The sequence below is a fragment of the Podarcis filfolensis genome (assembly GCF_964270895.1).
Source record: "Podarcis filfolensis genome assembly, chromosome: 8".
NCBI lineage: Eukaryota > Metazoa > Chordata > Lepidosauria > Squamata > Lacertidae > Podarcis > Podarcis filfolensis.
In genome coordinates, this window is record NC_139611.1 from 55,141,610 (window position 1) to 55,164,591 (window position 22,982).

General features: G+C 44.8%; 1 protein-coding gene and 1 long non-coding RNA gene across 2 annotated transcripts in view; one reads left to right on the top strand and one right to left on the bottom strand.

Moving 5' to 3' along the window:
- Window positions 1-22,982, bottom strand: part of CPNE2 (copine 2) — an 80,348-nt gene that overhangs the window by 2,106 nt on the left and 55,260 nt on the right. The window contains exons 7-14 of the mRNA XM_083625229.1: window positions 20,390-20,479; window positions 19,658-19,756; window positions 15,511-15,597; window positions 13,864-13,923; window positions 10,620-10,753; window positions 8,593-8,647; window positions 3,087-3,138; window positions 1,439-1,572 (exon numbers count right to left, since the gene is read on the bottom strand). Coding sequence (XP_083481355.1) covers window positions 1,439-1,572; window positions 3,087-3,138; window positions 8,593-8,647; window positions 10,620-10,753; window positions 13,864-13,923; window positions 15,511-15,597; window positions 19,658-19,756; window positions 20,390-20,479 — 711 coding nt within the window. The remainder of the gene's footprint in view (window positions 1-1,438; window positions 1,573-3,086; window positions 3,139-8,592; window positions 8,648-10,619; window positions 10,754-13,863; window positions 13,924-15,510; window positions 15,598-19,657; window positions 19,757-20,389; window positions 20,480-22,982) is intronic.
- LOC310767909 lies at window positions 10,798-11,919 on the top strand. The gene is made up of 2 exons (XR_014551120.1): window positions 10,798-11,332; window positions 11,717-11,919. It is a non-coding gene; the product is annotated as an uncharacterized lncRNA (long non-coding RNA).

Below are 22,982 nucleotides of genomic sequence, written 5' to 3' on the forward strand. Positions count from 1 at the left end.
GGCACCCTGCTCACTTCCCAAACCAGGAGAAACTAGATTGGGGAATGTGACCGGCTCTAGTTTAGGCTTCCTCATGGAATAGCTATTCTCTTCTGGCATGTTATCTATTAAAATTTTCTGATGATTAGTGCCAAAGGACAGACACAACTGACACCTGATTAGCACTCCTTGGTCCTTGGTGAAACCTGCAGGATGGTCCCTTGTCCTCAGACAAGGTGCAGGACAACATTGCCTTAGGAAATATTTTAATACAGGAGGGCGTCTCAACCGAATAGCGCAGGAGGAGAAGTTTGTGCTAAGCCCCCATCGAAGTTCTCAACATTTTCCTAAAAGAGGGCCTATCTACATTAAGAAATAATATCAATGGAAACTTTTTCTGGGGTGTGAGGGTTTGCAGGGCGATTTTCATCAGGACCACAGCAGGGGATGGAAGGGGTAGACGTTTGAGGTTACTGGACTACAATTTCCATCATCCTGACCATTGTCCACGCTGGCTGGGGATGATGGGGGTTAGAATCCAACACCATCCAGAGAGTAGCACCAGATTGACTACCCCTACCAAATGTTCCTGGTATATGAGGACAGTTGGGGTACATCTCTTCCCGTGAATTTCCAACCAACACACTGGAGTTATAAAATTAATCCTTCTCCTGTTCTGCAGCTCAAACTGTGGAACCAAAATAGCAACACAAACATTCTCTCCGAAGCACACATTTATTTCTGCAAGTCTTTAATGGCGGGTGATCCAATCCATGAGCTTTCAGAGCAGAGTGAGCTAGCAGTGCATTGGACGTCATCCAAGGGCTCAATTCTGCAGCAGCATTATCATGTACTTGCAGGATCTAATGCAGTGGTTCCCAAAGTGGGCAGTACGAGTCGGTAGAGCATGAGACGCTTAATCTCAGGGCTGTGGGTTCAAGCCCCATGTTGGGCAAAAGATTCCTGCATTGCAGGGGGTTGGACTAGATGACTCTCCTGGTCGCTTCCAATTCTATGATCCAGGGTAAAAAGGTAAAGGTATGCTCTATGACCCCCTGGGGGCAGTGGGATTACCTAAGGGGGTGCTAGGAGACGGGGGGGTGGCAAGGGGCACTAGAGGTGTAAATGACTCTCAGCCTTCAAAAAGCTGGTATCAATCAAGTTCATCAGTTAATTAATTGAAATAGTTTTTAAATAAAGGTGCAATTGATTGTTACTGTTTTGAGTTTTATTGTGTTATTTTCTTCCGTAGTGGGTCCTGCAAACCGCTAAATGCTTTCTATAGGGTAGGAGGCACTGGGGACGGGTTAATGGAACCAAGAATTTGGTGGCTGAAAAGTTTGGGAACCACTGATCTAATAGTTCTCCTCCTTGCAGCCTCTGCCCTTGTGCAGATCCAGCAGTGCCCCCACCAAACACACTTTATCCAAAGACAAATGGCAAAGGTGCCTGAACTCACAGTCGCAGACTGTTGCTGGGTGGCCTGGGCTGCAAACCGAGCCACGTGGTTGATGATGGGGGAGAAGTTAGTTGGTCCATAGAAGCGTATGTGAGGCAGGCAGGTGGAGTAGGCTTGGACGATGCCTTCTACACCTTTAGAGCAAAGTAAGAGAATGGGTGGTCAGTGTTGCAGGCCCCCAAATGCACCCAAATCCAGGTGTGAGCCCCAACTCCTGTCCCAAAGTTTTGATTTTGCGACCTTTTGTGTTCCTGAAATAGCCTTGCAGCACAATCCCATCATGCATGCGTCTACTCAGAAGAAAGTCCAGTTGGAACTCATCCCCAGGTAAGTGCATAGAGGATCCTGGCCTAAAACTCACCCAAATGACGAAGACTTCTCTAATTGGGGGGTAGCCCTAAATATAGGTAATTAATTAATGACTTGAGACAGTCTCATCCTCATTGTTGGGTGGCGGTGGGAAAGAATCTTATAAAAGAAACAACCTTTTCAAGCTTCTTGTCAAGCTGTTTGCAGGGGGCCTCCTGCTCGGCTCCATCCGGAAGTGTGTGGGGTTTTCTGTCTCTGCATCCCAGCTATTTATTCCTCGGCCGGTTAACTCAGGTGACCCTTTAACCTATCACTCAAGCAACGTGTACGAACACCTACTAACGCTCCCAGGCTGCTTCATGTCTCTGTGAGAGGTGGAGGCTGCTTTGGTTGCATTTCCCAGAGGATTCACAGACGACTCCCAACAAGTGCTGCTAACTAGAACGAAACCTCTATGCTCAGAGGCAGGATAAGCTCAGAGGCAACATCTGCCAAGAGGCATCTGGCTAGTTGGTATCAGAAGCAGTTGGCTTCAAACTAATTCAAAAAGGCAGCTGGAACTAGAGAGGAAGGAATTTCCCTTTCTCATTTTTCCAGTCTGCAGTGATTTGTTCCCAGTGAAAATGTGTCAATATTTAACATGGATTTCTCCTAATATATACATTTTTTTTTTACTAATATACACACATTTTGAAAGCAACTTTCCCTACCATAATGCGTTCTGTATGTAATTTTCACTAATATATGCATTTTGATACACATTATTTGGTTGGTCAATGGCCTCACAGAATTCTGAGGAGAGTGCATTTTGATTTTGAAGGATAGTTATGTTTGGATATGCATATTGTTTCGGGAAGTGTGAATTGGGTGACTTCTTAGGGAAATGCAAACAGAATCAAATCTCTTGCTCATCCCTAGTTGGAACACCTAAGGCAGCTTTCCCTGGTGTCCTCCAGAAGTTGTTGGACTACAACTCCCATCAGCCCCAGCCAGCCAGGGCCTTATATCATTAAAAGATTTGAACTGGGGCTCTTCTTTAAGCATTTTGTACACCCCACATATAGTGCTATTTTAGTCTGGATACTTCAGTGGTGGAAGCTACTTAGAGGAAGTTTTTGTGTCTTTTCAGAAGGTGTGCCACCCCCCCAAAAAAACCCTCTCAGCTTTGCACCCCCTGCATTTAAGACAGAATGTGTATATTGGTCTACATGCAGAAAATGCCACAGCAGTGTAGAGAAATAAAATAAAATATAAAACATAGTACAGATTTTAAAACAGCATTAAAATTTAAAAGCCAATGAATTAAAGACAGCATAAATAAAATGAACTGTGCACTTACCTAGGCAAAAAGGGTTTGTAGGATTGAAGTTAATGGCAAATTCGTGCGAAACCTGGAAGACGAAGGTTGAAAAAGAAGAAGGGGGTTAATTTTACTCCTCTTTCCACCCAAACATATTGCAAAATGTGGTTGATACCCAAGTTTCAGGATGTGTTTCCTCCAAGATTCACCTGAGCATTAAAACTAGGAGAGCCCATTCTCTCCACCCTTCCCCAAAGACTGCCTTGTGGCACAAGGGCACCACACCCATTTTTGCACATCTGCTTGTCCACTGAATGTATGTAATGATGGCGCTAGCAAGCAATTCATGTAACCCAGGGCTAGCTCCACAAAGCCTCTTCTTTTGCTTCAGTGGGAGAGGTGAGAAGAGGAGCTCCTTCCATCAGCCCTGACGGAAGACCAGCTCCATCAGGCTGGGCCTCCAGCCCTTGAGCGGCTTCCATTCCAGCGAGTCACTGAAAGGACCAAAAACTTTAAGCACAAGCACCTGGCCTTTGCTTCCCACTTTCCCCTCCCTGTCCCTTTTGTGTCATCATCATGTCTTTTCGATTGCGAGCCTGCAGGGCAGGGAATGCCTGGTTCAACTGTCTGCACACAAACTGCTCTGGGAACCTTTCTGGCTGAAGAGCAGGAAGGCACAGTTGCTCCAAATAAATGCATCACCTTTCTTTTTCATGGGACTAAACTTTAGTGTCAGACTGAAGGTGGCAAAAGCTGCCATGCAAACACCCCTGCACTGTCCCCCAAAGGCAGCTCTCATCACATTGCACTGGATTACATTTTGGCCCGTAACCATCCTTGCCGTTCCCTCCCATGCCAAACTCGCATGGTCCTGTGCCTCTCTGTTTGGAAGTAAAATGGGCCACCCCAAAGCAAGGTCTGGTTCCTGCATACTCAGGGGGCTTCTCAGGTATCCAGAAGACTAGTTTATGAATGAGAAGGAAATGAATGAATGAATGAACGAACCAAATAGGCACAAATTTGTCCCTTTGTGGCTTCTATGGAATATGGAGGGCAGTTGAGCACTGAGTGGGTCAGTGCCAAAGAAAGAAAGGGAAAAGAGAAGGCAATTGCAGGGCTTGTGTCTTTTCGTTCTTTGGTTGTAAGGACGCAAGAAAAGCCCTGCTGGATCAGGCCCAAGGGGGCCAATCCGGCCCGGCATCCTGTTCTCGCAGTGTAAGAGGAACAGTAGCAACTCTCCCCACTTGAGATTCCCAGCGACTGTCTCCGACAATGGAAATTATGCTGTGAAGGTTACTTTGTGATTACAGTGGTACCTCGAGTTAAGTACTTAATTCGTTCCGGAGGTCCATACTTAACCTGAAACTGTTCTTAACCTGAAGCACCACTTTCGCTAATGGGGCCTCCTGCTGCCGCTGTGCCGCCGCTGCACGATTTCTGTTCTCACTCTGAAGCAAAGTTCTTAACCCGAGGTAATATTTCTGGGTTAGCGGAGTCTGTAACCTGAAGTGTATGTAACCTGAAGCATATGTAACCCGAGGTACCACTGTACTTTTTTAAGTACACCATGCACTGTGCTTGGCTCCCAATTTTGGGGAAGAAAGATATAACTTGAAAACAAACAAACAAACAAACAGTATTGAACGTTTAGTGTCTGTCTTTGAGCATTTATTACAGCTGTATCCTAAGAGTGGGCATTGGGGCCAAGGTGATATGATCCATTAAGTTAAAAACACTCATTCCAACAATGTACAAAGGGGTTTTTTTTGGGGGGGTCACCCCTCTTCCACTCTTTAGGAACCCCCCCCCCCACATATAGCAAAAAAAGGTCTCAGGACTGACCCTTTTTTTTACCTTATAGCATAGTAGGAAAAAGCTTCAGGAATGTGTAAACAACAACCCCAAAAAGTGTTCTTTTTGCTTCCCCCTCACCTTGCAAGTCCCAGTCAACAGCATAGGGATCCTGTTTCAGACTAGCAAAAGGGCTGAGGACAGGTCCTCAGGTGACACAGTACAAAGCATCGTGATTTGCATAGATGACACTTTCTTTTCCCAGACTTGCAGGCTCAGGGCCCTTTCTCCCCATGAGCAAACAATGAATAATTTGACATAGTCTACCCACCACCACCAAAAGTTTGCACATGGGAGGGACCTTGACAGATGGCTGCAGCCACAGCCTCCTGGGTGCCCCCCCCCAGTGCTTTGGGATTTGAATTCGTTCCCTCTCACAGCCCCTACAGAGGAGACTTCTTGAGGTCCCCTTCGCAGAGGCCTTTGCATTTCAAGATGTTCTCTGACATTTCCAACATGGTTTTTTTTATGTGCTGAATATCTTATTCATATCAGTCCTTTGAAAGCATCCTGGGGCACCATGGCAACAAGAGCATCGGGAGAACAAAGCATGATTTCTATGTCTCTTATCTTTAATAGTCATCTCTGCTTCCTGCTCTGGTCCTCACTGTAACAATAGCCATGTTTGCAATTTGTTATCTGCAGTCCATAGAAAATGCAGATAGCCATCCACGAGGTTATAGATATGGTGGAAATTAAGAGCAGGCATTCTCAAAAGCAGCCAATATGTATCTATTTTTTTGGTATGTTCTTTTCACTAATACATGTGTTTCTATGCACACTTCACCTCAACCTATGTATTTCTGCACACATTACTTGGCTAAGAGAACTGCAATGCAAAATTTTGAGAAATGCGAACTCTGAAATGTAGCTGTGTTTCAGTTTGTGTATTGTGAGGTAGGTTTACACACCATCCCTAGCCAGATCCCCCACAAAGTCACAAGCGTTGTTATATGTGAGAGATTTCCGAAGCTAAAATAAACCTAAACCTCCTGAATGGTGGTCCGGTTTCCTGCATGGAAAAGGTATTGAGTCATCCTGTTCTTTGGCTGGAAACTAAATCAGGCTTACAGGCTATTTAGATAAAATAGACCTGCCTCTCTGAAAAGCAAACAGGTGTTGTTTTTTGTTTGGTGGGTGGGAAAAACCTAGAAAAGTGTATCAATCACTGGACTGACCTGAAACATGAGGAACAAATGGAAGTTATGTGTCCTATTGACAGGTTCTGAGCATAAATTTTAGGCCTAGTTTCACAGAGCTACTGCGCTTGCCAGATCTAATATGCAGGGTTGGGAGTTTTAACTGCAATATCCAAATAGATGACAATTGGCCTGCCAATTAATGTTTCCAGTGGCTCCATTCAGGCCACATGACAGAGCACAGATCTGGGACCCCACAGCCTGGGGTGCTTATATTTTGCTGTAAGCTGCACAGAGTGGCTGGGGCAACCCACTCAATGGGTGATATTGTTTCTGTTGTTGTTACATTTAGTCAGACCTTAGAACACTGAATACAGTGATACCTCGGGTTACATACACTTCAGGTTACATATGCTTCAGGTTACACACTCTGCTAACCCAGAAATAGTGCTTCAGGTTAAGAACTTTGCTTCAGGATAAGAACAGAAATTGGGCTCCGGTGGCATGGCAGCAGCAGGAGGCCCCATTAGCTAAAGTGGTGCTTCAGGTTAAGAACAGTTTCAGGTTAAGAACGGACCTCCGGAATGAATTAAGTACTTAACCTGAGGAACCACTGTAATGCAAAAACCAAAGCAAGTGTCTGCAAAGGTGTTTTGGCTTTTACCAAAGACATAGTCTAGTTATATGCTACTATGAATTTAGATATTTAAGGATGGAGTTTTTTGTACTGAAAGAAATTTTATGTCTGCTAGACTGTTTACTTCTTATTTTACTTCATTAATTGGGTTCCAACAGATCACTTTCCCTTTTTCTAAATCATTAGACAACAGATCCCACATGTGATGTGGTGCAAGACAAAGGAAGCTGCCCACTCATGTATTCATCACAGCGGTGGACCTTTTGAGTGTTCAGAGACCTGGCGTTTTTATTTTCAGTCTCTCCAGTTAAATGGCTGGCAAATGTTTATTAAAGCTTTCAGTGATTATTCAGACATAATACTGAAGCTTGCAGTCCTAGAAAGTAGAGACTCACCCAACACTCTGCTCAGGGGTGAAAAAACAACCACCCCAAAATGCAAACCTTTGGACTGCCATTTTAACTGACTTCATCTAAAAAAAATTCATCTCAGAAGCAAAGTTGCACGTCACCCATCCGAATTCCTCCCATTAAAATGTCAGCATTTGATTCCTCCTCCTGCTCTCAGGAACAACAAATTGGTCACCTTCAGAACCGAAAGATGTTTACTGCATTCATTGTAATGGGGGAAATGACAGACAAATGTAATGTTTAATGGTGAAGAAGGGGGATGACTCACTCTCAAGCAGCACATTGAGTGCCTGATCCTGCACTTAATGTCACTGGCACCTTGATACAGAGTGTGCACCACTGTATTAATAGCAAGAATAATGTGCACAGTGGGAGAGTTACTGGAGTATTTAATCATTAAGGTAGCACTTGAGACCAAGTGAATAGGCTCCAAGAGTCAGCAACCATGCCTGGGCACCAACAGGGCATGCAGGATTCACACCAACTGTGGAGGTGCAGCACAGATGCCTCTATGGGCAGGGCAGATTCCCGTTTATCAATATTGCGGGTAAAAATATTAGATTGCACACAACAAAAATCCATATACATAAACATCTAATAGCACTGTCATAACATTGATTTAGCCATGTATTTATTTCATTAATCTATTTTTGCCTTCTAGCAATAACATGCCCTCAGAGCATCTTATAAAGCAAAGCGCGCTATTGCTGCTCTTGCAGTCTTTAACATTTTGTAGTCTGGCTTTCAGAGAAAAGATTTTGGTTCCTAACCCGCATTTTATGGCACAGGTTTCCTTTTTGGCTGGTCGTGGATTACCTCCTCTGTCTTTGGAGTTGTTGTGTGGACAACCGGGACACTCATGCCCTTCTTATTAGGGTTGGCAGTGACTCCTAATGTTTGACAGCCATTGCAGTCATTCCCAACCACATGAGTGACACCCAGTTGTGCCCATCTGCTAGCAAAATGGACTTTCATTCATGTAATGGGATTCTTCTTCCCCACCCCCTGGGGACACCCTCAAATATGTTTCAAAAGGTTATGGGGTCCATCAAGAGCAGGTGGGGAAGGTGTCAGGAGCTACAGGGGAGAGATGAGAAAAAGGGAAATCTTGCAGAAACTCTGGATATCAGCCACCCAAGCTTGGAGGGCTAAAGCAGAATTGTAGTTTTAGCTGATGGATTCTCTAGCCTAGCCTAAACCTCTGAACAAGCAAACACACCTTCCTCTCTCCTTATCCCCCTCTCTTTTCACTCCTGCCTTAGAATCCCCATTTCAGACTCTGTTCCCCAGGATGCTCTGAATGCTTGCCACGGGGCCAGCTGTTTGACTGAGGCTCTATTCCTACACTTATGTAGGAGTCTGCCCCACTGAACTCAATGGGATATACTTCTAAGTATAGAACTGCACTGTTAGAATCAAGAAGGAAACCCTGAAAGCTTTGTTCCACCTAATGATATATACACACACTGTAAGCATGGAAACGTCTACAACAACAGGAGCAGGTTTACCTTCCAGTCTGGGGGGAGCTGGGCGCCAAATCCCAAAGCAGGAAACATTTTATCTCTGCAAAATAATCAGAAAAAGGGGGGAGAGGGGGAAGCAAGTGAGAAAGTAAGTATGGACTTAGGCAAGGCTGCAGATCTCCAGCACGGTTCTGTAACCCATATAAATGATACTGGTTCAACAAGATATGCAGAAAACTACTTAGGAGAGATTCCTGCTCCCTGAGTACTCACCCTGATTTATTCACACAAAGCTTATGCAGAGGTGAGATTATATTCAGTCTTTTATTGTGCATTCCTTCTGATTTGTTTGCTGGGAAGTTATACAACAAGGAGCACCCATCCTTTCTGCAGTGGTTATATGCCTTTCCGTTAATCAGGAGTGGAGGGGGACCTCCTGCTTATGGGCCAAATTAGGCCTACCAGGCCACCCCATTTGGCCAAGCCACACACACCTGCCCAGGTGTAGGGCAGGTAAAAACCTGGCTCAGTCAAAGGGGGAGGTTGCAGGCACTGCTGATCAGCCTCAAAGCCCTATGCAAAGAGTTTCAGAAGGTGATGTGTTTGCAAGGCCTCACAACCAGCTTTGCAAGACGATTGTGGTCAAACTTCACTGCCAGATCAATGTGTTTCTCTACCATCATGAGGACTACAAACTTTAGAGAATTACACAAACCACATGGAAGGGACACATGCAGGCGTTAATCCTCTTCCCTTTTAAACAATTTTAAATTGTTAGCTCCTTTGGGAGCCAAACATGCCTAATAAGTGGAATATAAATACATAAGCCAAGAAACACATTGTTTTGGAAAGGGCACTTTGCCCCACGCTGGCAATCTGTCCCTGGCTTGAGGCAATCTGCAGAATTCCAGGGGGAATTTAAGAAGAGCCAGGATGATTCAAAGCAAGCTCCCCATCCCGTCTTCTGTATCCTGTCACCATCCATATGCTTTGGGCTGCTGAGAGCCATAATCTAAAACATCTGTAACGCCCTGAGGTAGGGCGAGGTTGATCTAATCCAACATCCCATTTCCCAAATGGCCAACCAGGGGAATCTGGAAGATCACAAGCAAGGCATGAAGGTGGCACAGGAAGATAGGGCTGTGAAAAGCTGCCTTTTGCCGAGTTAGTTATATTGGTTTCTCTAGCTCACTAATGTCTGCACTTACGGCCAGTGGCTCTTTGGGGTTTCAGGCAGACTCTTGCATAGCCCTATGTGGAGTTGCCATTGGTATTCGTGTGTGTGTGTGTGTGTGTGTGTGTGTGCACGCGTGTGTGTGTAGTTTTCTGAAAAAAATTATACATATAAAACACAGCGATTTCAAACATTAAAATACAGAGTTCTTTCGAACTCTTAGACCTCCTTTCATGGGTTCCATCTTTAAGATTAAATTTACTGCATCTTTTACCCTTATCTAGCTATTCTATAACCATAATTATCATTAAATCAATTCCACATTACAAGTGTCTTTACATCCCTGCCAAAGATTTTAACTGTTTACAGTGGTGTTTTAAGTAAATTATGAATTTATTCCAGTCTTTAGAAAATACTTGATCTTCCTGGTTTTGGATCTTTCCAATCAGTTCCGCCATTTCCGCATATTCCATCAGTTTCATCTGCCATTCTTCTTTTGTTGGTATTTCTTCTTCCTTCCGTCTCTGGGCTAGTAGCATTCTCACTGCCATTATTGCATACTTAAAAAGTCTTTTACCTGCCATTGGAATTTGAACCAGGGACCCCTTGCTCTACCACTGACTGGTGGCCCTTGTGTTGATAGACCTCTGCTGTTTTCCCTCTGTGTGCATCTTTTGGCTAATAATAATAATAATAATTTATTATTTATACCCCACCCATCTGGTTGGGTTTCCCAGGTGTACTGCTTCTGTAGCTGGAGGTTCCACCTAGCTGTCATGGCTAACAGCTCTTGATTGATTTATTCTCCATGAATTTTGTTTTAAAATACATAAAACATCTGAAGCAATATTTAGATCATCCCTTCCAGACAGAGCCTCATGAGGGAAGCGGCACTTACGTGTCATAATCTTGTATTATCTGCCCCACTGCCCAAATAGCTGAGAGGTATTCATTTGTTCCCATGGGGTTGATGTAGTGCAAAGACGTGGGGTCCCGAGGATTCCCGTTGGAGGCTGTGAAATCAATCCCGACCTGCAAGGAAACATCAGCACCACCTTTACTATAGCAATGCCACAGGGGCTGGACAAGGCTGCTCTTCTCTATGGGTTCCAAAAAACAGACCAGGAAAGTGGTTTCCCTGGGGGCAAGAGTTATTTATCCCCCCTTTTCTACAACAGGGAAACTGGGGCTCTCCCAATGTTTCTGGACTCCAACCCCCAGAATCCCTGACCACTGTCCACGCTGACTGGGGCTGATAGGAGTTGGAATCCAACAACATCTGGAGGGCCACTGGTTCACCACACCTGGAAAGCCTAAGTTGTGGCTTGGCTCCACTTCAACAGAGTGGCCATCTCTTCCTCAAAGGGCTTTTGGGTCCATCCACAACTAACTGGTCAAGGCAACTTTTTCAATACTATTTCTTAGTATTGGTTCTTCATCGCACAGGTCCCCCAATACCTTCTGGAATGCCTCTCCTGATATGAAGCTTCCGAGACCCAAGATCCTCATGATTTAGCGTTACATCTGAACAAGGCCACATTCTCCCCATCCATCCTCTCCTCTGCCTCCCTCAGCTTCCTCTGTTGTCTCCACTGTGCTGCATTTTAAATTGTAAGATCACTGGGGCACAGACCTCTCTGCTACTACTTTGCAAAGCACTGTGTGCATTGGTGGCACTATCTGAATAACATCCAATCGCTGGCCATGGCATCCAATGGAAGGCAATCAGTTACTCCGTGGATCCTGACGGTACCATTCCACAACTCAAGACCTGCTAGACGAGCATCAGGAGAAATCCAGAAGCCCGTCCAGCTAGTCAAGTTCTGAACAGATGATTCCAGCCCTCTGTGATGGTTTATTTGGCTTCCAAATGAACCATTTCCTCCTTTGTGCCAGCAAACCTTTATGCAATAGTTCAGCTGTGTGCGTAACATGCTTGTACTCATTCCCGTTCCTATGGCAACGCCTCCTCCCTTCCTCTTTATGTCTCTTTAGACCAAAACAACAAATACGGGGAAAAAGAATATAGCCTGCATTTGTGTGTTTGTGTGCATAGACACAACATTCTTGGACACTGTACTCGAAAAAATAAGTTTGAAGCAGCAGGGGGCGGGGATACGTGTTCAATACATTGGATGAAACAACAGTGGAATTTAAAGGCCCTGCACTCTTCCTGAAGTAAAGATTCCACAAACGCACCTGCGCAGAATGAATGAAAAATCTCTCATTGCATATATACCAGCAAATGTCTAAGGTGAAGAAACACAGAACATTTAACCCAGAGGTCTCAAGAACGTTGATACAGGTCAGAACAGGGGGAAAGCATTGGAAATTCTGCTAGATAATAAACCAAAGCTAGGATCTGCTTCTTGGATTAAAGCGAGCAGCAATTCAAGTTACAAGAAAGGAGATGCCAACGAAACATCAGGAAGGACTTTCTGAGAGTAAGAGCTGTTCAACAGTGGAATGGACTCCCTTGGGAGGTGGTGGACTCTCCTTTCGTTGCAGAGGTTGGGTGGCCATTTGATCTAGTTGATATTCCTGCAGTGGAGGGGTTGGATTAGATTACCCTCTGGGTCCCTTCCAACTCTACAATTCTCTGATTCTGTCATTTGGCATGCCCAAAGCTACATCTGCCAAATCTTCAAGTGTGCCAATAGAGACATTTGCACGAATTTGCAGCTTATACATGCATTTTGCTAACAGGCTAATGTAGGATGAGGTGGCCTTTGAGGTACTGGGGTGGTCTTGAGCAGCATAAGGTTTTATAGAACAAAACCAACACTTGGAACTGAGCCCAGATGCTAATTGGTACAATACCCCAGGGGCATCCTGGGCGGAAAAGATGGAGCTGTTCTACAACCACTGCCAGCAGAGCATGAGTTTTAAAAAATCAAACTCACAAATGGGCAGGGACCCTCACTTCATTTTTTTCTGGGTCTGCTAGAAACATATTTTTATTCCAGCAAACATATGATTCAGCTTTCTAGGCTTGCTCTAAAGGTTTTACTGGTTTTAGCTGTGTTTTTATCTATGACTACATTATGGTTGTGGGGTTTTTTGGTTGATCTTAGCTGTGCTTTATTGACAATTTTAGAGTGTACACTGCTTAGAGAGTTATGTGTAAGTTGTTTATTTTTAATCATTTCTTTTAGAAAGATTTATAAACAGTTTATAAGAAAAAGAGAGGAAGAGACCAGTAGCACAATACACCCCCAATCCATTTGAGTAATTTCAACTCCCAAATCCCCCTCCTCCAGCGAAATAATAATAATCTGTGAATACGGGTGGTGAATTTGGCTCTGCCCTAGTTTTGGCCCAATTGCCAGAAGCTTTCTGGCTATGGGCTTGACCAGGAGGTCGCTCTGTGCGATCCACATTGAAAGGCAGCTCCTAGACATTTTGATGACCTTCCTGGCAGATTGTGGCCAACATTAATGAATATCTGTGTGCAGATGCATGTATTTAAACTGAGATTTCAGATAGCCTGCCTATGGAGGCAATATGTCTTGGGTCAGACCTGTCTGACTGAGGCATCAGTCTTCATTTGATTAAGAAATGAGGTTAGTAAGCAAGCCTGCAAAATGAGCCCAGGCAGAAAGTGGCCCTAAATGAACTTGGATTCATGGGGAAATTGATGATTAATTAAATTAAATTTTTGAATCTCTTCCCATGAAGACATCTTGAAGCGATCAACCATTTTTTTTTTTTTAAAAAAAGAATCAGCAGTAACAACTTCAGATCCAGTACAGATTCTAACTGAGGCAAAAACTGATGACGTGTGCTGCAAAATTCACCTGGCATTGGGGTTTTTTGGCCAAATGAAATGTGTTCATTGCTTTGCAATGTTGCTTTCCTTCTGCCCCGTTGAGCTGGATTGATGTCATTCGTTCTGCTGTACCTCATGCCTCGTTTGCGATCGCAGCCAGGGGCTGATACAGGCAGCTTGCTCTCAGATCCACAGCGATTACATTGTAGTCAGAGACTCCTCAAGGCTACCCTGATCTCCCGGGATCTTTTTAGGCCTGTCATTTGATTAAGTCCAAGTGAGGAGAGGGTGCAGAATGGCACGTTCCCAAACGAATTCACTTCACCTCATGCTTATTATAGCGCTTTGTGCACAAAGAGGCAAAGATCCTTACCGTAAACATTAGCTGGCAGCCCCCAAGGATATAGTCCAGGAAGGTGTAATCTCTGGTGATCTGAAAAGGGAATTCAAATGGTTAGGAAGGGGGGGAGGAAGGGAGGCAATATAAGTGCATTTTCAGAAATCCCTAAACATTTGTAAGCAGAAAGAAAAACTTATTATTAGGCACTTTTGACCGTTTGTCTCTATGGAACTAAAGTCCTGTTGACCATCAAAATTTCAGAAGCAATATGATGGCTGGTAGTAAGTATCAAAGAGAAACTGCCCATGTGTGCACTGCAAAAACTAGATCCACTGCGTTCAAAGTTCTATCTGTGGCGAGTCCAATTAGAAATGCAAAAGATTGCTGAACAGTGCAGTCATCAAGAATACTATGTATGCATACACCACACCTCCTGCATCAGGACCATCCTGGCAAGAATGTTTGCTGCTTCTATGATCACATTTGCATAGAATACCTGAAGCAGCACACAGTGTGAAGCAAAGATGCATCCACCAGAAGCCACGGCCAATAGCAACCTACAGCAGAGGGTGCCAAGGGGATGTCCACTTGTTGCTGTAAAACTACAGCTCCCATCAGCCCCAGCGAGCATGGCAAATAGTTAAGGACGAAGAGAGTTGTAGTCCTACAATGCCTAGAGGGCACCATGTTGGCTATTCCTGCCGGATGGAAGGGGAGGGGGTCATATTAGAGCATCTGCTTTGCATACAGAAGGTCACAGGTTCAGTCTCTAAGCCGGGCTAAGAATGTCCCACTTCCTGAAACCCTGGAGAGCTGTTGGCAGTCAGTGTGGACAGTGCTGAACTAGAAGCACCAACTGCCTGGTTCCCTTTTTTGTAGCATCTCCAGAACCTCACAGGAATCTCAATGTCTTCCCTCCTCCCCGTCCTCTCTCATTCCTTCTACTCCCCTTCAAGCTCAGCGTTGATAGCTTCCCTTTCCTGAGGTGACAACATTATGCAAATCCAGTAACGGTTGTTTTTAAAGTTAGGATGAACTAACCATAACTGCAACTTTAAAGATTATACAATAATACATTTCTTCTAGGGAAAAGCACCGGGGGGGGGGGGGGAGGAGAGCTTAATCTTCCCCCTGCCTTGCTTACAAATCTGTGGGAGAAAAGAACCACCACCATTCCAATTCACCGCCTCTGAAGAAAACAATGCCACCGGCTTTTCCTTCTAAGAAGCAGCTGCAAGAGTTTTCATACATGTGTTTTGAGCAGCAACATATTTCGCAACAGCCTCACCCAACCCAGCGCCCTCCAGATGTTTGGAATCGCTTCCAGATTACCTGTTTAATGAGCCTTCCCCCGATTTGCTTGAGGGAGGCTGGACAACGCTGTATCAAAGCGCGGTCCAATGTTTTCCAGCATATTTCCCATCCCTTCCCGTCACATGCCTTATTGGGGAAAAACTGATCTTCTTGAGAAAGTGGGTTTGTTGCACATGACCTCCCAGTCTGTTACAACTGCAAGACCTGGATTTGCTGGTATGTGATAGAATCCTACCCCCACAAAAGTCTGGGGGTGCCCATGGGATACCTCTCCCTCCAGTCTCAGTAGGGGGCAATGGGAGTTGCAGTCCAAAACATCTGGAGGGTACCATGGTTGGTGACAGATGCTTTGTGTGAAGTACTCACTTTGCAGGATTTCACAATGATGATTCCTGAGTTCTTGTAGCTCCTTTTCTTCTTCTGTTTTTTGGGGTTAATGCATTCAAATTCTACCTATTTAAAAAGGAAATGGAAGGAAGACAGGTCACAATAAACACAAGAGATCCTGAATCATAGAATTATAGAACTGTAGAGTTGGAAGGGACCACAAGGGTCCCTGCCATGCAGAAATCCTGCACACAGCCGGTTCTCATTCTCTCAATGCCAGCAAAATGCCACAATGAGCCACGATTTGTTAGGTTGGGGAACTGCATCACTCAACACAGAAAAGTGCACCTTTGGAAGGTTAGCTGCATCTGGGTCTGCTTGCCAGTTTGGAAACTGCAAACTACATCAGAACACGGGACGTTGCCCGAGACCGACCACTGATCCACCTAGTTCAGCATTGTCTACCTTGAATGGCAGCAGCTCTCCAGGATTTAGAGGAAGGAAGTGTCTCCTAGTAGGTTCTGCATTAAAATGCTCCCTTAATTGAATTTCTCAACCATCGTTAGCTATGGATGCACCCAGATGATGGAGCTGAGAAAGCCATTCCCTTCTGGTCTTTAGAGCCTGGTGTTTTGAATAAAAGAGCTGCCTGGGTTACTGACAGCAGGTAACTCCATTTAGAACCACTCAGCACTTGACAGAAACAAAAGCGGAAATGGCAGATGAACACAGCAGTATTCCAAGTCCTTTTTTATGTGAGTGTGTCTTTTGGGGGGTGAAGGATATTGATTACTCATTAAGTAAACAAACGTGTGTTCCCATTTTATTTTTAAGCTTTTATGTAGAAGCACCCCAGCTGTCTCTCTGAAAGAACCTTTTCTTTCCACCTGGAGCATGTCGATAGAAATGCACACATTCGTAGGAGGCAAAAAGGAAGGTCTGAAGTCAATATGTAACGATTGTGAACAATTGTGAACCTGACCTACTGGGACTTTATCAATTCACAGATCGACCTCTACTGCTCACTTTGCTCTGGGTGACACCAGTGACATAACCTTTAGACCACTAGATACCATATTTTTTTGCTCTATAAGACACACTTTTCCCCTCCTAAAAAGTAAGGGGAAATGTGTGTGTGTCTTATGGAGCGAATGCAGGCTCCATGGCTTCAGCTAAAGCAACGTGAAGCTTGCGGAGCACAGCGGGAGCGCTCCCGCTGCGCTCCGGAGGCTTCGCATTGCTTTCACTGAAGCCAGGAGAGCAAGAGGGGTCAGTGCGCACCGATCCCTCTTGCTCTCTTGGCTTCGCTTCACTGGAGAGGCGCTCCGCAGCTTTCCCTCGCTGTGCAGCGCCCCTTCAGCGAAGCAGGAGGAGAAATGGAAGGGGCTCCGTTTCTCCTGCTGCTTCGCTGAAGGGGGACTGCGCAGAGAGGGAGAGATTATATTTTTTCTTGTTCTCCCCCTCTAAAACAAGGTGCGTCTTATGGTCCGGTGTGTCTCATAGAGTGAAAAATACGGTAGTCTGATCTACCTGAAACGGAAGAGAATTCTCTAACATCTCTTCAATATAAAAGGTCTCTGAACATAATAGGGAAAACTGGCACTTTATGACCTTTTATAGACATCCTCTGAGATTTAAAAAGCTGCCTTATGCCAGGACAGACAACTGGTCCATCTAACTCAGTACTGTCTACACTGACTGGCAGCAGCTCTCCAGGGCTTAAGGGCTTTCTTAGACCCTGCCTGAACCTGCCAGCGATTGAAGAAGGCACTTTTCCCATGCAAAACATGCTCTGAGCTATGAGAGTGTTCACAAACATTTGAATAAATCCCACAAGGTTGATAAACAGGTCAGATGAGGTGTTTTTTTAAAAAAACTGTAATATAATTACTTGCCATTACAAGCATTTGGCCAGGTATCAACTAAGCAAACCTTACGCATTTAATAACATTTCAGAGACTGATACAAATAAAATTTTAAAAAACCTTTTAAAATATCACAATCTGATGCAGAAGAAAGCTGCCATCCCTATGATAATCAGCAGAATTTCCATCGATCATGCGGTGCCTGAGTGAGAATTTTTGCTGCTCTAAATGTAGCATATTTATCAGTGTCTCTGACAGGAAGAGCAACTTATCTTGGAAAATCCGTCTTCAAAAGTAGCAATGGGTAGGTTTTTTAAAAAATGAAATCTGCCCTTCACATTCACGTATCAAGTGAATAAGACCTTCAGGGGTCTGAGAATTACAAAATCCAGCTTGACTTCTAGGGATACCCTTTAATCTGGCTCTCCCATTCTGCAAAGGGTAAAATGTTTGGGCCTTTGAAAAAAACCTGTTCTTAGTTTAGCATCTTAGTTTAACATCCATCCAATCCCTTATATAACTGGGTGTGCCATAGGTAGGAGAAATTATAATAGCAGAGCCCATAATCCTGTTCTCACAGTGGCCAACCAGATGCCCTGAAGGGGAGCCCCGAGCAGGGCCTGGGCACCCCACTTGTGAGTCCTAGTGACTAATATTCAGGTGCATACTGACATAGCCATTGATAGCCTGCTCCTCCATTAATCCTCTTTTAAAACAATCCACATGGGTGCCCAACACTACCTCACGTGGGAGCAAATTCCATTAGTTAAATGACTGTGTGGAAAAGAAGTACTTTCTTTGACTGTCAGCGTAAAGGCTTGCTAATGAGCGAGAGGTTGGAGAGAACTGAAAATAACAAACCAAGAGAATGCAAGTAAAGGAACGAAGATGGCACATCGATCCAGACAAAGCAGAATCATGGAATCATAGAACCAGAAGGGACCCGAAGGGTCGTCTAGTCCAACCCCCCTGGCAATGCAGCAGCGTAGGGGAACGTGAGTTATGGAGGCAGCAACAGGTTGTGTTTTGTTTTTTAATGATCCAGTTGGATTTTTGCTACTCATCCACACAGACAGCAGTACAAAACCAATAAGGGGGGAGTGGCCTTGTACAGTGGTACCTTGGGTTAAAAACTTAATTCGTTCCGGAGGTCTGTTCTTAACCTGAAACTGTTCTTAACCTGAAGTACCACTTTACCTAATGGGGCCTCCCACTGCCGCCGTGCAATTTCTGTTCTCATCCTGAGGTAAAGTTCTTAACCCAAGGTACTACTTCCAGGTTAGCGGAGTCTGTAACCTGAAGCATTTGTAACCCGAGGTACCACTGTACTGAGTCAAACCATTGCATCTAGCTCAGTACTGGCTACACTGACTGGCAGCAGCAACTTTCCAGAGTTTCAGGCACCTGCCTGGAGATGGAGCCTTCTGCATGTGAAGACCTGCTTCTTGCCTTGCAGGCCTTTATCCACCTGGCCTAGGAGGGGAGGGCTGTGATCGACTCCAGCTGCAAAAGCTGAAGATGCTGAACAGACTCCCGTGAGGGGTTGTTGTTGTTGGGGGGGGGGTGCCTTAAGTGACATTTTTGGCTATTTGGTTGTGCACTTTTTGATGTGTTTTACTTATTGTTTATGGCTACTTTTGTTACATCTGTAATGATGTACATTGCCATGCTGTAAACCGCATTGTGCATGGTTTGAACCATGGAAAAGTGCCATACAAGTAAATTGTGTGCGCATGTATGCTCCATCGCTGCGCTATGGCCCTTTCTGAAACCTTGCTGCAGGCCTGCACAACCACCACCCTGCCTCTGAGCAGGGAGACAGCAAGGTCACCTCCATCAGCCTGGCTGGGAGGAGGCCTTGGATGATGAAGGCAATGTCCAGGTTGGTTTATATGGGGAGAGGCGGTCCTTCTAGGAGAGAACTCTCTGCTGACACATCAGAAAACCACTACCAGACAAGCCATTACTGTACTAGGTGGACCAATGGCTCAGCATAAAGGGACTTCTTCTATTGTCCTTATTATTATTATTACTACTATTACAGCACATGTATCCCGCCATGTTTCTTACATCACAGAACCCAACATGTAATTCTCAGATGGTCTCCCAAGCAGAGACTGACAAGCCCCAAATCTGCTTAGCAAGGTGAATTTAGGAATCTGCCTTTTAATGCCTGTCTATCTCAGTCTTGTCTACACTGTGGCAGCAGTTCTGCAAGGTTTCAGGCAGGGAATCTCTCCCAGCCCTACCTGCAGCTACAATGCCTTCAGGCCAGAACATTTTCCTATTCTTCACATCCAAAGTGGTTCTCTAGAGCTTACCGAAAAGGCATCTTGGGCTTCGCACATCTTGGCAACGGAAGTCTGGAACTCCCCGATGAAATCGTGGCCTCCGTCGTTGTCGTAATCATGACATATGATCTGGTGGGAGAAAAGGGAGGAGCAGTAAGTGGCAGTAAGTGGGGTTTTTTATTTTCTTTAAAGAAGCAAACAGGTGTCCTCATGTTGCCTATTGCTGGGCTGCCCATTAAAGAAGCCTGAAATTGAGCTGCACATTTTTTGTGACAAAGAAACTCATCTTTCTTGGAAATGGGATCGTTTATTTTTTCCCAAGAATTAGAACTAGGTGTCAGAAATAATGAGATGCTGTCTAGAAATAGTAATTACAGAGGAACAGATCCAATTAATGGATAAAGATGAAGGTTATGGTAACAAATATTGCTATTTCCAGAAACTTCCAAGAAATTCCCATTTGAAGACCTTAAAAGAAAAAGAAAACGATTTTTAAAATGTTGTAAAATTGCTCTGTGGAGGAGTGGAGTCCATGATTTCATAATCACCAGAACATGCTGTGCATACCCAACTTCACAATGTCTGGAAACAAAGGAAGGTTTTCAAACAAAAAGACCTAACATTTTCTGTTAGTTTAACAAGCCTGGCAGCAGCCATTCTATGACTGGTACCTTTAGCACTATCTCAAAATTCCAAAATGCCCTCCTGCACCCCAAATTGTAGGCAACCACTGAAATAGAGGGAGACTTGGGCCCTTGGTACCTTTATCTGCCTTTCGACGTCTCCGTCACACAGAGATATTAAAGGCACAGTGAACGGCTTCCACACAGGATCCAGCGTGTATTTAATCACCTGCAATTTGGAGAGATGGGAGAAGCACAGGGGGAGATCATTTCACAATCAAGGCCAACACACCAAGGGCCAAGCTAGACACCAGGGCCAGCCCTACTATTGGGCAGAGCAAGGCAACTGCCTCGAGGTGGTAGACACCAGTGGGAAGCAGCAGGAGTTCCTGGGCATTCCTCCCAAGTCCTGGGACCCTCACTTTGTCCTATTGCCTCTCATCAGGTGGAGAAGACTACCACCCCACCAGCATGGGTTATTCAAAATGTGTACCAGAAATTGGTTCGCTTACAAATGCATTTATTCTACCTTCCCTTGTTTCAACCCCTGCAATGACTGCAATGTGCTCCCCATTCAACCTGCAAAGCCTAAATGATTTACAAATATAATTGCTTTTTTGACGTAAAAAAAGGTAGCCTTGTCTCTGAACTCACATCTGTAAGAAAGGATCGGCTTTGCATAGAAGAGTGAGGCAGGATTGGCCTCTTGTCAAGAGCAAGGCATTGCCAGTTAGAGCATGGATTAAGTGTTAATGTTAAAATGACTGTAAATGCTTCCTTGCAAAGGAGTGGAAAGGATCAAAGAGAAACTGCAATGTAAAACTGAGACTTCCCTGTGCAGAACTGTCAGACACTGGAGCACTGTGTGGGAGTCTCAAAGGATGCACACTTACAACCCAACATGGGAGAAAATCACACAATGTGTCAGTCAACAATAACACAAATCAACTGGGAAGGATAGGGCTCTCCCACACAACACTGTCCCTCCCTGCACAACTGCACCGCCACTGGTGCAAAGTGGACTTCTGAACCCCACACCGTGCAACACTTCTAATGCTGGTCCTGGCTTGTGTCAAGAAACTGTGCTTTATGGTGACCTGATTCCCTCCCTCCTCCACCCCTATTTCAGATGTAGCAAAAACCTGCAGAAAGTGAAAGCTTCCCATCGCTTCCTTGTGGACCCTCCAGAGAAGGGGAGGGGGAGCAGGGAATATGTGAGCCCAAGGCTAGTTTATGGTCACTTATGTAATGCTAAATGGTGCATTATATCCAAAATGAGCCATTTTCTGCCTTCATGCCAAGAGCTCTTTAATATTTCAAGGATCATATAAGAAGGGAAATCAACATTAAGGAACTCATAAATCAATGACACTGGTTTCTGCGTAATGTATTTAGGATTGGCACAGAAGACGAAAACAAATGTATTGATAATTGTCTCCTTGGAGAGTGCCTGTCTCTTTTCTGGCCTGCAAAAGAGGAAGGCACAGCGGTTTGTAAAAGCTCAGGCTTGGGTAGAATCAAAGAACTGTAAAGTTGGAAGGGACCCGAGGATCATCCAGTCCAACCCCCTACAATGCAGGAATCTTTTGCCCAATGTGGGACTCTAACTCACACCCCTGAGATTAAGAGTCTCAATGTTTACCGACCGAGGTATATTTTTTAAGAAACTGCTTTCTGCCTGCTCTGTCCAACACAGGAACTGTGTCTGCTTTGGGTCTTTTTCTTTTTGTCACTACCAACATCAGTGAGATCTTGGAGGGAGAAAAATTTGCTTAGGGGTGGGCAAACCAGGTTTTTGCTGCATTCAAAAACTAATATCTGAATGGGCCTGTCCGTGTGCACCCAAGACATTTACTTTGAAACTTGAGGACAGAGGTTCTTCTCATTGCTCCCAAAGGCACCTGAAAGATGTGTCTTAGAAAGTCTCTGGAGGGATTCAGCCAGGAATGTTAATACTAATGACAATAGCAGTTCAGCTGTAAGGTCTGAAGCCCATGAATTCTGTCCTGCTAGGCCATGGGGGGACAAAGACCTCCAGTTCTCACCAAAAAACTCCAAAAACATTTATGATTTATGCCTTTTCCAGCAGTTCCCAAAACCGAAGGGGCACCCCCAGAAGTGATTGCTGCTGTTTTAGTGGTGTGGTGTGTTTTTTTAAACAGCCAGGATAACTACCTGGACACAGTTACCACAAGCCAGTGCAAAGAGTCCCCATTCTCTGGATTCTCCCATGTCCCCTTAGAAGGATTTGGAACATGGATTTCTACATCATTCATTTAGACGTAATTGTTGCCGTATGAAGAGCGATGCATAATTCTTCCTGGGCCATATTGATTTTTGCCTTTGCAATGCAACTCATTCTGCATTGGGGATGGGAACCTCAAGCTAGGGGCCAAATGTGGCAATCCAAACCTCCCTATCTGGCCCTCAGAAGTCACCCCAGCCACACACCCCACCAGCCCTGCTCTGTACCCCACATTTTGCTGGGCTGGAAGGTGCCCTTGAGCTGGATGCTAGTCCATATCAAGGGCTGAAGTGTGTTTGTGTGCAGAAACTAGGCTGCAGTACAACATTTACATTCTATGTTCCACTTATTTTTGTCTCTGGCCCCACCCACCTCTGGCACATGGCCCTCATAATGTTGCCCAGAAGAGAATGTGGCCCTCTGGTTGATAATGGTTCCCCAGTTCTGCCTTGAAACTGCTTTTAAAACTCACAAAAGCCAGTTGTTA